Source organism: Diplodia seriata (assembly GCF_021436955.1).
Source record: "Diplodia seriata strain FDS-637 chromosome Unknown scaffold_3, whole genome shotgun sequence".
Classification (NCBI taxonomy): Eukaryota; Fungi; Ascomycota; class Dothideomycetes; order Botryosphaeriales; family Botryosphaeriaceae; genus Diplodia; species Diplodia seriata.
This window is the reverse complement of record NW_027117310.1, coordinates 1733998-1746907: the sequence shown is the minus strand read 5'-3', so window position 1 is coordinate 1746907 and position 12910 is coordinate 1733998. Positions and strand designations below refer to the sequence as shown.

At 57.2% G+C, this 12910-nt stretch overlaps 4 protein-coding genes across 4 annotated transcripts; 2 read left to right on the top strand and 2 right to left on the bottom strand.

Annotated features, from left to right (window-relative positions):
* Positions 1 to 539: 539 nt before the first annotated feature.
* SLS55_003244 (uncharacterized protein) lies at positions 540 to 1810 on the top strand (the record flags this gene model as incomplete). The annotated part of the gene is made up of 2 exons (XM_066774722.1): positions 540 to 545; positions 611 to 1810. The coding sequence occupies 2 exons, from the start codon at positions 540 to 542 to the stop codon at positions 1808 to 1810; spliced, it is 1206 nt and encodes a 401-aa protein (XP_066634841.1).
* A 4453-nt stretch (positions 1811 to 6263) lies between these two features.
* Positions 6264 to 7998, bottom strand: SLS55_003243 (uncharacterized protein; the record flags this gene model as incomplete). Its single annotated transcript, XM_066774721.1, has 2 exons — positions 6264 to 7743; positions 7799 to 7998. The coding sequence occupies 2 exons, from the start codon at positions 7996 to 7998 to the stop codon at positions 6264 to 6266; spliced, it is 1680 nt and encodes a 559-aa protein (XP_066634840.1).
* A 735-nt stretch (positions 7999 to 8733) lies between these two features.
* SLS55_003242 (uncharacterized protein) lies at positions 8734 to 10554 on the top strand (the record flags this gene model as incomplete). Its single annotated transcript, XM_066774720.1, has 1 exon — positions 8734 to 10554. One exon carries the CDS (start codon positions 8734 to 8736, stop codon positions 10552 to 10554), a length of 1821 nt encoding a protein of 606 aa, XP_066634839.1.
* Positions 10555 to 11278: 724 nt separating this feature from the next.
* Positions 11279 to 12742, bottom strand: SLS55_003241 (uncharacterized protein; the record flags this gene model as incomplete). Its single annotated transcript, XM_066774719.1, has 3 exons — positions 11279 to 12063; positions 12133 to 12462; positions 12523 to 12742. 3 exons carry the CDS (start codon positions 12740 to 12742, stop codon positions 11279 to 11281), a joined length of 1335 nt encoding a protein of 444 aa, XP_066634838.1.
* Between the last annotated feature and the right edge of the window lie 168 nt (positions 12743 to 12910).

The following is a 12910-nucleotide window of genomic DNA, read 5'->3' as shown; positions in this document are numbered from 1 at the left end:
GTTCGATCCTGCGTAGCTACAGGGCTCTATAACTTGACAAGTTTATGATTTTTTTTTTTTTGCCCGCCCTACCTTCCTCCCTGCTCACGCTTGTCACGGTGTCTTTCACCTCTCTAGTTGGGTATCACCCACCTGTGTGTCACACCTGGTTGCATATAGATACCAAAGTGATTTTGTGCTGGTCGCCGTGGCGACGGCACCCTTTGCCAGCCCCGTGCACCATTCACTGCTGCTCCCCTTAAAGTCCACCTTCATTTTTGCTCTTCAACCACTCCACTACACCCAAAAATCCGTAGCAACCTCGGCAGGCCAACTTGCGTCCAAGTCCCTTCGGTAAGCCACTTTGAAGAACTTGCTGCTCGAGAGCAACCCGAACGCCATCGCTGACCCAGTCACTCCCCGCAGACTCCACCTTGGCACTGAGTGCATCACCCGCCTCTTCCGAGCCCACTTTTTGGGGTGTCACCCAATTGGCACAGCCTAAACGTCAACACCCTCGTACCTGTCGCTCGTGTTCGACATCTGCAAGCTCAAGAAATATGCCGGTCCACATCAAGGTCAGCGCTTCTTTAACCTCGCTGCCATTAGCTGTCACTGATGATGAGTGCAGATGCCGCCGATCCAGAAGCAGATTGCTGACCTGAAGGCAATCTTCGGCGAAAATACGAAGTACTGGCTTCCCAACGGCCTTCCTGAAGTTGACTTGCCCCTCAAGAAATGGGACCCCCCGATCATCAACCGACTCTGGTCCCTTGCTACCCGCAACCTCGGCCGTGCTCAGCTACATGGTCTCATTGCTAAGAAGACGTCCGCGCGCTCTTCACTGTCCGACAAGAAGCACAAGATGACCCCTGTGCACAACGATCTGAAGGCAGTCTGCGATGATCTGGAGCCGAACTTCGCCGCTTACGACGCAATCGTGACCGCCTATGGTTGCGACACCTGGCCTGAGTTCGCACCTTCAAAGCCGCTCGTCAGCTGGGATACAAAATTGCTTCGGGCTCTGGCTAGTGTAGCTTCCCGCAATGGTCCTGACTCAAAGGACGCCATTCTTAAGGTCCACATTCCATCTGCCCTCCAGGCCCGCTCCGCTGGAGCTCATGCTCACATGGAAATCGGCGACATCCAGACGGCCGAGTTCCGTTACAACGTCGATGAGATCAAGAAAAACTGGGGCACCATCCCCGTCAAGCTTCAGGACTGGCTTCCCGAGGGCACCATGCTGCATGTCGACAACCCCGAGGAATGGTCGGCCCCCGTCTTGTACTGGCTCTGGAAGATCTCGTCGATGACCCTCCCGCACCACTGTCATGCCGTCAAGGACGCCCTACTTGCTCGCCTCAAGACCCGCCAGCGCTGGGACCCTAGCAAGACTCTGCTTGCTATGAGCGACGTCAGGTACGTCTCCAAGATGCTGGAGCCCAAGCTGAAGGCCATCAAGGAGCTGAGGGCCTGCTGGGGTCCGTTCCACATCTTGTGGCTCCCCATTCACGCCATCCTGAAGTTCCCCCAGGAGCCCCTGTACTGGGATACGGGCCTCCTCATCTCGCTCGCCCAGCTTGCGAAGAAGCACCCCGACCCTGAGTCGAGGCGCTTCTACATCCGCAAGATGATCACCAGCATCGTGATCCTCAGGCGCAAGGATGGTCTCGTCACGGCTGGGATCATTGACTACGCCGCAATGACCTTTGACCCGAAGCTGGACATCAAGATGGGGGAGGACTATGGTGGAAGCAAGGAGTTCACTCCGGCGGAGCTGCGTCTGTTGCAGCTCGGCGAGGCCCAGGAGGTGAGCGTCAGGCTCAAGTAGAGCAGCAAGCTTGGGGCTGTGAACAACTGACTTGGCTGGCTTGATGGTGGCCACAGCGTGTTCGTCATGTGCGTCTGATCCAAGACAAAGCATGTGCTCCTTACTGAAGATGGGAACTTGCAGTGTGTAGAACGGAATTGAGAGGGATAGATAGTAATCCATATCTCAATTGCCCGGTCTCAAAACGTCTGCAAAACTGACAGTCGTGACTTGAGAGCAGATGCGGTGCTTAGAAACCATCTCCAGCATATCATCGAGAAGCTAGTTATTTGCCGCCAGGCTTTTCAGAGCCCTGACCCCCTTGCACACAATGTTAAATGCACTGAAGTGAACTCTTGATTCCGACCACGAACAATACAGCAACACCACGCGGTCAAAACGGTTTCAAGGCGCACTTCATAATAACCACCTCATCTATCTCTCTCATAGCGTACTCCTGGACAAAGGCAGAAAAGGGGAGGCCAGGCTTGATGCCGGAAAGAGCTGTCAATCAGCGTCAGGTTGACAGGCTTACGCCGTAACAAGACAGTGACAGCAGACTATAGCATTTTTCATGGCGATGCTTCTTACACAGCCTTATCTCGTTTGCCATATTTTAAGCTGCCTTTAATGTAAATTGTAGCATTTCCTGGGTACGTACGTCGAAGTGAGTAGTCGACCTCCGAAACCACACATCCTACACGGACAAATAGAGAAGGTTGGTCTCCAGCTCTTCTTGCTTTGAAAATTCAGTATTGTGTTAAAAGCATCCGATGCTGCAAACATTATTGGTAGATTGGGTAGCGGTGGTGTGAAGTGAAGGTGGTTGCGCTGTGGGAGGAGTTTGTGGCGGTAACAACGAAGAAGAAGGTCAACATTATTACTTCCGTAAAATCCCTTCTCTCCTACCCCTACTATCCGCATAGTTGTTTGTCTTCCAGCACCATGCGAGCCTTGATCGTGGACTCCAGCAAGCGTATCTCCGATCAAACTCGCCGCCAAAAAAAGTCGCGGAGGAGCGCCGATCCCATCGACAGTTGCTGTGCTGGGCTAGACCACAACGTTCCTTCCGATGGAAAGCGGACGCGAATCGCTGTCAGTAACGTCATCGTCGTAGTCATGTAGGTTTCGCACCAGTGGTTGACAGCCTGCCGTAGGCCGACGTCGCACCCAAAGCCCAGATGCACTGACGCATAGGCCGCAACTGAGCGCAGGCGCGGCTACGGCAGGTAGCGCTGTATTCTGGTGCCGAGAGCGAGATGCGGAGAGAAGGGCATTCTGGGACCGCCGGGGTGAAGGGCGCGGGCGGGCGGCCGGAGCGTTAGTGCTGCACGGCGGGCCGCCGGTGCGGTGGCGTTGGAGTCGGCACCAAACAACGGATGCGATCCAGGCCGCCGCTGCAGAAACACGTGGGGAAAAAAAAAAAGGTCTGGACTACTACCCGACTACGTGCCGTCTGCCCATTCCATTGTTTTGTTTGCGCCGGCGCCATGCTCTTGTGTGGCTTCCATCGGGTTGACGCCGTCGCATTTACCATCCTCTTACCAGTCTTTGTGTTTTTCTTGGCTGTTCTTTCGTCTTTTGCCCTGGTGGCTCACAGCCTATGAGCACACTTTGCTCGTATGCCTGCAGCCATGAGTGCCGCATGCGTCCAATTTCAAGCAGGTCAGGTTTTGGATGAGGATGGAATTTTTGGTTCGGGCGGGGTCTTGGAACCTGCTGGAACTTATAGCTTATGTGTACACACAAAATCACTATGAGGGCAGTATTGTCAATGTATGGCTGTTCTTACACCTGCTGTCCTGACGATCCGCATTGATGTTTCGTCACTTCAACGACAGGGATCAGTGCGTGGATTAAAGTTGAAAGAATGCGTGAAGACAGCAACTTGTTTCTAATTAAAGGGATGACGCGTAGACAAATCACACAGCAAACTTCAAATATGGCTTTCGCAAAGTTGAGAATGAAGCAGAATTGGATAATCTTGTCCCATTCCAGCCAGCGGCTCATTCGTCAGCCAAATAGCGTCACACACCGTCGCCCAGTGGGTCGATTGCAAGTCTCACGTTGTACTTCCATTAACTAGTTGTTGGGTTATATGGCCACGCGTGTCCTGTTCTCCATTGTTCCAAGCGTCACTTCCACTCAATGGGCCAGTGAATGGGAGATGCACCGCAAGCAAACGTTTAATGTTTCCTTTGTGGTGGTTAAGTCTGCCTGACACGCAATTTGGAGCCGAACAAGGCTGGTAAGTGTACACGGCACGATAGGTTGCCGAGAGGTGTCCATCCGGCCCCGTCGCTCTCATAGGAAGCGCCGGTCAGCGGCGAACAAACAACTGGCGAATGTAGTCGATAGGGTCATTTTGTCACGTAGCAAGTGATAGATGCCGGTCGTACAATCTGACGGACTCGCCACTGCGATAGGCAATGGCCCGCGGCAGAGAGGCAAACTGAATTACGCAACGACACTCTTATCCGCTAAGTCATCCCCGGCGCAGCCACTTCTCTCCCAAATCTTGATCCTGGACAAGCTCCTGCAGTTCTCTGCTGCTACTACTGCTGACTGATCGTCTGTAATGGCCATCAAGCCCCCCTCAGCCTTGGGCGTCTTGCACTGGATCCCTGAACATCTGGCCTTTTCACTCGAGTCAGACCGCCGACGACAATCCTTCTAGGAACTTCCCGTGGTGCTTCTTGCACAGCCTATCAAAGTCGGTCCGAGAGCCACGAGATTCGACGGCGGTCAAGGGCTCCACTCCGGGGTATCTGAGAAGTGTGGGTGGGTCGAGGGATTCGCCGATGGATGTGTGGAGACCGGGGGAAACAGGCCGGTGCATTCAAAATAGCGGAAGGAATACGAGGGGCTGGGGAAAGAGTTATGTAATAGTTTGAGCTGACCTGGGTCTGGGGTCGATGACTTCCTTGGTTGTGGGATCATCATGCGCTGTGGTTGGGTCTCGGACATGTCCGTGGTCTGGAGACTCCCCATGGGGACAGGAAGCTATGGAGATGGTCAGTACTTCCGTGGCAGATTGGACCCTTTCTGATTTCCTGGGCCCCTTGGTGTTGGATCTGCCGAAAGGACAGATCTTGGTCTTTGCAAGGATACCTGGGACATACGACCCCTGAAAACTATACTTTCCTCCGCAGCTACGCGCGTGCCGACGGCATTCTCCTAGTGTCTCGGTGGATAGTCTGGTCACAGTTTGTATTTTGCGTAATACACGAACCGTCGGCTCGGAGACATCTTGCTTTAATGTTGTATGAGACCCGACTTGCTCCTGTAAATTTACCGACTCAGCTAGCCAATTGACAACTCTTCTAGCCATGCTTTGGTGGTTTGGTCTGAATTTGAGCGCAACGTGCAGCCATGACGTGAAAGCAAGAAATAAAAAAAAAAATTCGACAATGACGAAGACGGCTGGCATCTACTCACACAGTCCGTGCACCATTTCTTTACTCACCGCGCACCATTCCGTCCACCACGACAAAAAGCGAAAAAAGGCATCTACCTATCTCCCTTCCGCCCGCCTCTGCCGCCCCAAAAGTCAACGCAATCACGCCCTCCCGCGTTGACAAATTCCCATCACGTCTCACACCTTACGCCTCAGGATACGCGGCTGCCGCGCGCGCGCGCAGTCGAGCAGTGCTCGGCAAGCAGCGGAACGGCAGATGAGCTTAACCCACGCAACCCGCGTCACCCTACCCGCCGAGCCTCAGGTACTGGCACCGTAAACGGCAAAAGCGCCATCGGCGGGCGCCCGAAGCGGCATAAATCTGTCTTGGTAATCCAAGCCACTCCGATTTCCGGACCTGCATCCCACCCGCGCTAAGACTTGGCCCGCGGTAAACCGAGGGCGCGGGAAGGGAAAGACAAGGGGGGTATATGCAGTTACTAAGCCGGGATCGCTGATACGAGGCGGGCAGGCGGCGACGGCGGCGACGGCGGCGACGGCGGCGGCGGCTTGCCCCCAGGATGCGGTTGCGCTAAGGGTCGATCCCACGGAGGGTGGCGCCGGACTATTTTTTTTTTCTCCTTCTTCTTTGGACTTCGGGGGATGATTTCTGGCATTCTTTCCGTTCGTCTGGTTATGATGGTGATGACGATCTGTCTGCACATCGTTCGGCATTTTAGTGGAGCACGCACGGCAGTTGATGAGATGTGGGTTTTCTCGAAGGCTGTATGCAACTGATATTTGTTGGAAAGTGGAATCTTCGATGCGCTAGGTATTTCATTGCAAAATGTTCATAAACCAAGTTCGTGGTTTTCAAGGTAGTACAAGTTCACAATGGACACCGTTTTTTTCGTGGTGTGGTAGCAAAACGCGAATCTGGGTCATGAAGTAGGTAGCACTTTCAAATCAGAGATGAAAATCGGTTACCAAACAAATGAGATTCGTCTATTCAATCATCTACAAGTAAATCTGTACAGTTCATATCTATCATCTCCCAGCGGCGCACAAACCCCTTTTTTATGCCAACCAGAACCAAATCTTCTGCCACACATTCTTCGCAACGGGCGGCTCGTCCAGCGCCGCCAGATCCTCCATCTCCGACACGCCCGTCACGACGTCCACTTCTTCGATCTTGCGCGCCAGCGGGGTGCGGAACCAGATCTTGTGGCCGATGTACAGCACGAGGAAGATGGGCAGCGTGATGTAGGCGGCAAGGAAGTCCTGCACGCTCCAGTGGCCGGGGAAGAAGACCTGGAAGCCGTTGGTGAGGGTAAGGATGACCAGGAGGCCGAGGATGAAGTAGGTCAAGTAGGGCTGCAGCGGCGTCTTGAACGGCAGGCGCTCCATCATCTTGTGGTGGATCATGGCCTTGCGGAAGCGCAGGTACGCGATGCTGACGACGATCCACGCAATCAACCCGGAGATGGTGCAGATGTTCATGAACCACGTGAACACCTCGCCCGTGTTGCTGCCGACGGTGAGGAAGGAGAGCAGGCCGATCGACCAGGTGGCGAGCACGGCGGTCCAGGGCACACCGCGCTTGGTCGTCTTAGTGAAGATGGCGGGCGCCTGCTTGTTGAGCGCCAAGCTGTACAGGATACGGCTGCCCGAGTAGAGGAAAGCGTTGCCGGCGGACCACGCGGACGTCAGGATAGCGACGTTGATGACGTGGTTGAGGCCGCCGATGCCTGCGCGCTGGATGCCGATGACCCACGGCGACGCGCTGGCGTTGGACTCGGCGCTGAGCAGTCGGTCGTCAGTCGACGGCACGATGGCGCCAATCATCAGCGAACCCAACCCGTAGAAGATGGCCAGACGCCATACGAAGCGGCCCGCCGCCTTGGGGATGTTGCGGCGGGGCGCGACAGTCTCGCCGGCTGCGAGGGCGATCAGTTCGGGTGAGGTGATGAAGGCGAAACCTGCGCGCACGAAGGCGGTCCAGTAGGCCAGGAATTTCCCCGTGTTTCCGTCAACCAGGTACGGCGTAATTGCACCCGGATTCTTCCAGTACGTGAAGCCAATGCGACCTTCACCCGGAGCACCACCCAAGATAATGACCAAGCTCACCATGATCAAGCCCATGATAGTAATGAGCTTGATGCTAGCAAACCAGAACTCAGCCTCACCGAAGATCTCAACCGCGAAGATGTTGAGGGCTAGGATGATCGCCAGGATGATAGCAATCCAAACAGCCGGAGGAACCGGCGTCTTCCAGTAATCGAGCAGAATTGCTCCTGCAGACGCCTCGGCTCCCACAAGCATGGCATAAGCATACCAATAATTGTAACCCGAGGCGAACGCAAGACTGGGATCGACAAAGCGCTCAATGAAGTAGGGAATGCTGATGCCTTTTAGTGGTAGGTAGGTGGCGAGCTCGCCAAGATTGTTCATGACGTTGTAGACCACGAGCATCATCGACAAGTATCCCATGAACAGCGGGGCGGGGCCGACGGTGGAGAGGATGCTACCTGAGCCGACGAAGAGACCGGTTCCAATACTGCAGAAGTGTTAATGGGGTTGGTGTTGGATAAAGAAAATGAGAGGTGACTTACGCGCCACCCAGTGCAAGAAACTGAATGTGCCGACTCTTGAGACCACGCTCGAGCTGATTCTGTCCGGAGATCAGGTTGGCGGTGCCCTCGTGGTTCAGGCGAGAGAAGTCGATGTCGCGGGGAAAGGTCTCGCCCACGGCCTTGGACTCGACGTCGGCGGGTTCGGCGGCGCCGTAAGCCTCCTTGTAGTCCTTCTCCATGACGGCTGCTAAGACGAGAGGCGGGTCTTGAGGGAGAGAGGAGAGAGAGGGTTGGACGGGGAGTGAGACATAATTGTTCGCGGCGACGAAGAGATTATATGCATGCGGCTTGTCGAGAGGGTGGTCGAATCCAGGCTGAGGCGCATGGAGTTAGCCCGGTACAGAAGTTCAGCCCAGACGCAGCGTGACGCGGGGTTCGCCGTGGGAGTGGGTGTTCATTGGGTGCCACAATACAAGAAAAGGGCCGCATGAGAAGTGGCTTGAGCTAGTGCGAGGACCAGAAGCCGATAGGCAAGTCGACCAGCAGCCCGTGCTTTCGTTTTGTAATATTTTCATGGGTCACCCCGCGGGGTAACAAACCAGCTGCGCTGATTGGCCGGCTTCTTGGCTTATCTTGGCGGGGCCTGGGGGAGGCCCGTCGCAAACCGAACGGAATGACTAACGCCACTCGAGCCGGACGGGCAGGTCTTCCCGATCGCAGTCGAAAACGCAGTACCACCGACTTCAGCCCTATCTCAGGTCCCAACTGGCGGATTCTTTCCCTCGCCCCTGGTGATCAGACCGTTCCATGGCCCTTCTCTACCCGAACGCTGCTTATCTGGTTCCCACCAGAAGCAAGGATCGTGCAGGGAACCGCTGGTGGTACCATTCTCTCGCCATCTTATCTCATAATCCTTCGTTGCATCCTCTATCTTCAAGCATTTCACATAACCAGTCAATGCCTGACCAAGGGCAATGGGCGACATTGAAACAGATGCAACACCCCTACAGGATGGACTCACCGTTCACGGCACTGCATACGTCTCTGGCAGAGCCTCCGGCGAAGTTGTTGCCAGCGATGTGGAAATAAGCTTCTGGGGCGGCGTCAACCCGCTGACTGGCGAGGTCATCGATCGTCACCATCCGTTGAGTGGAAGGAGCCTCAAGGGCGCCGTTCTCGTCATCCCCGGTGGCCGGGGATCCTGCTCCGGCAGCGGCGTCATGTTGGAGTTGCTGCTCAACGACAAGGGCCCCAGCGCTGTCCTGTTTGAGCGACGGGAAGACATCTTGACGCTCGGTGTCGTGGTGGCCGATGAGCTGTTCGGAAAGTCCATTCCCGTTGTTACTCTAGGCTCGAACGGCTTCCGGAAGGTGCTGCGCGCTAGTCACCTCTGCGTTGACGGCAACCGCGTCTCCACCACAGACCACAGTTCCGCGCTGGCGGACGATGTAGCCGACCAGGCACCAATCGCCAGCACCATCAGCCTCTCCCCCATCGACCACGCCTTCCTGTCCGGCTCCCGCGGGCCCGCCGCGCGCTCCGTCATGCGCATAATCCTCCGCATGGCCGCCCTACAAGGCGCAACGGAGCTGCTCGACGTGACGCAAGCCCACATCGATGGCTGCGTCTACACCGGACCCGCCTCTCTCGCCTTTGCCTCCCAGCTGCGCGACGCGGGCGGGCAGGTAGTCGTGCCGACAACGCTCAATTCCATCTCGGTCGACGCGCGGCGGTGGCGGCAGCAGGGCGTCGACCCTGTCGCACTGGGCGAGCCGGCCGAGCGCCTCGCCGCCGCGTACACCGACATGGGCGCGCGGCCGACCTTCACCTGCGCGCCGTACTTACTGCCGGGCAGTGCCGACGGCAACGAGCGGCCGCCACGGCGCGGCGAGCAGGTGGCGTGGGCAGAGTCGAACGCCGTCGTCTACGCCAACAGCGTGCTGGGCGCGCGCACGATGAAGTATCCGGACTTCCTCGACCTCGCTATTGCATTGACGGGGCGCGCACCGCGAGCGGGCCCGCATGTGGAGGAGAACAGGTTGGCAGCGCTTTGCATCAGGGTCCCGGAGACACTTTTTCGAAACGGGAACGACGTGGACGACTCGCTCTACCCGACCTTGGGATACTGCGTGGGAAGCGTCGCAGCGAACCGCATACCCGTCGTTGTCGGCCTCGCAGACTTGAAGCCCTCGACCGATGACTTGAAAGCCTTTGGTGCCGCGTTCGCGACCTCGTCGAGCGCCCCCATGTTCCACATGGTCGGCGTGACACCCGAGGCAGCGACGCTGGATGAGGCGGTTGGCGAGGGCCGCGAGGTTCCCGCCGTCGACTTGGACATGAAGGATCTCGCATCGGCCTGGGACACTCTGAACAGTGCCGAAAAAGGCGCCCGCCGACCCGTCGATCTGGTGTCACTGGGGAACCCGCATTTCTCCTTTGCCGAGGTCAAGAAGCTCGCGCAGCTGTGTCGGGACCGGACGAAAGATGAAAGAGTCGCTGTTGTCGTGACATGTGGCCGCAGCACGTACGGTCTGGCCAGCCAGGCCGGGCTGGTGGCGGAGCTGGAGCGATTTGGCGTTCAGTTCGTGACGGATACGTGTTGGTGCATGATACAAGAGCCCATTGTGCCCCGGCCTGCGAAGACCATCTTGACCAACTCCGCCAAGTATGCGCACTATGGGCCGGGGCTCACCGGGAGGCGCTTCTGTTTCGGCAGTCTGGCTAGCTGCGTCTCGGCAGCGTGCGAGGGCGTGCATGGAGGAGAATACCCACGTTGGCTTGGTCCGATTGCTTAGTGCTTCGGCTCAACTATGTGCCTTGGGAGAGAGTAGGACGGAACAGTTTCATATTTTACGTACACCACCCAAGCCGTTGTTGCCATGTCCTAGATGTGTTACGGTTCGCCCATTTGACACTTGATGGAACCTGCTGAGCCCCTACGGTCCCAATAGCCAGCGTAACTAGTCCCCTAACGAATAGTTTCAGCCACCACCAGAAACAGGAAAGGGTTCCTGAACAAGGGGTCCTCCTGTCAAGCAGTAACGGGGCTGACAACAAATGTCAACCACGTTCCCTGAGGAAGCTCACCAGAATATGTTTTGGGACGCACTTAGCTAAAGCCTAAATCAACAGCGCCTCGATCACCTACTCGAAGAGCGGAAGATGGTACTGCTTTTCCGCAGTCCGTCCCTAAGCTAAGCAGTAAGTCACCAAGAAAAAGGTCAACGCTAGGTTCTCGAAAATGGTGAACCATAGACCGTCTGCTACAGCTCACGCGAAGACTGGTCACCACCTCGGTCATATAACAAAATCAAAACAACTGTGGTCATAATATCAGCCGTGCCGCGCCATAGACGCGGCGAAAATGCTCGCAAGCTCGAAGAGCCGCCAATGCCTCTAACCAACTCATTTCCAGGCTCTTAGCATTGCTCGCCCCGGGAACACCAAAGAAGACATAAAATCACACCAATTTCCCCACGCCCGTCAGCAAAAAGGAGACCCAGCAGACCAGCAACCACTTCACGCCTTCACCCGCTTCGCAGCACTGCTGCCTCCAGAACCACCACCACGCTTACGCTTCTTGCCCGCCGCCGCCGCGCCGCGCACCTTGTTCGGCGACGGCGTCTTGGCCGCCTTTTTCTCGCCGGCGGCCAGCTTCCCGCCCTCCTCCTTCTTCTCCTTCACCTCGTCCGCAAACACGGGCATCATCTCGAACAGCGGCAAGCGACGGCAGCGCCCGGCCTTAACCCACCCGACGGCGCGCTCGATGAGCTCCTCGCACGCGTCCGCATCCAGACAGCCGCTCGTCGCGCCATCTTCGCCACCGTGTGCGCGCACGAAGTCGACAATGTCCTGCAGCACCGCCAGCGGCGCCTGGCCCGCCTCGGCGCCGTCGGCATCGCCGACGCGGGTCACCTCGGGCGCGGTGCGGTCGAACAGCCGGCGCTCGTTGACGAGCTTGTCCTTGTAGAGCGACAGCCGCCGGGCCTCGCTGCTCTTCAGGGAGACCTTGAAGCGGGCCGGTCGCTGCCGCTGCCGCTGCTGCTGGGCGATCATGCGCAGCTGTTGGATGACGACGTTGCCTTTGTGCCAGCGCCACTGGTCCTGGTAGGATTTGCGCTGGTAGTGCTTGCGGCACGCGCGGATCCAGCGGCCCGAGTCGACCTTCTTCGTGCCCGTCTTGTTGCGGCCGAAGTAGTCGGACACCATTTTGCGCGAGAGGTTGAGCGTGTACTGCCCCGTGTTGCACTTGTCACCCATCACCCAGCAGCTGAACTCGCGGTTGGCCGGGTCGCCTTCTTTCACTGTGAGGGGCGCGGTGTTAGTGGAGGAACGGAAGGGGGAGGGTATGGGGGTTGGGAAAGGGGACATACGATTGTTGCTGTCGTCGTCGTCGGCATTGTCGACATCGTCGATGTCATCACTGGCTGTGAGGCAGAGGTCGTCGTCGTTGCGGGAAGTGTGGGGAGTGGGACTTTCGGCATTGGGGACGGTGAGGTTGTCGGTGTGGGCCTCCGGGAGGGGCATATCGCCGGAAGTCGTGGACTGAGAGGGCGCGAACTCGGAGGAGCTGTCGCCAGCCTCCGCGCCCGTGGATGACGGCCAGGCGCTGTGGGGAGGAGAAGAACGCATGGCGGGCATGCCGAGAGGAGGGGGAGTGGGAGCCACAACCACCTTGGGCGGCGGGGCAATCGCCGCGATATCTGGCAGGGCTGTCAGTGCGAGCCGGTGGGAATGGTGAGGCAGAGGGTTGATGGGCTTACCGGGAGGAGATGAGGCGAGCCCGAGGAGAGTGAGGGCAGCCTCGTTGCGGACCTTCAAGGCCGTGTCTTGAGCAGCAAGGTCAGGGCGATATCTGTATGCATCATCCTCCACGGGGTTGAGTAGGCTCTCGATGCGCATCGTTGTCCTGATTTCCTGGAAAGTTGACATGGCAGGGAACTTGGGAGGAGCGGAGGTGGACCTCAAGACTGGGGCTGGCATGGTGGTCGGCGAGCTGGGGTGGTCAGAAGTGGGAAGAGCCGGGCCTGTTTGAGTGGACCGCACTTTTGACTGGGGAGGTTGATGTTCAGAAGCCGTGTTTGTGTTGTTGTCAAGACCCGAATGTTCTGGACGTGGAGTGGATGTTGAAAGAGCGAGCCGGGCGCGAAG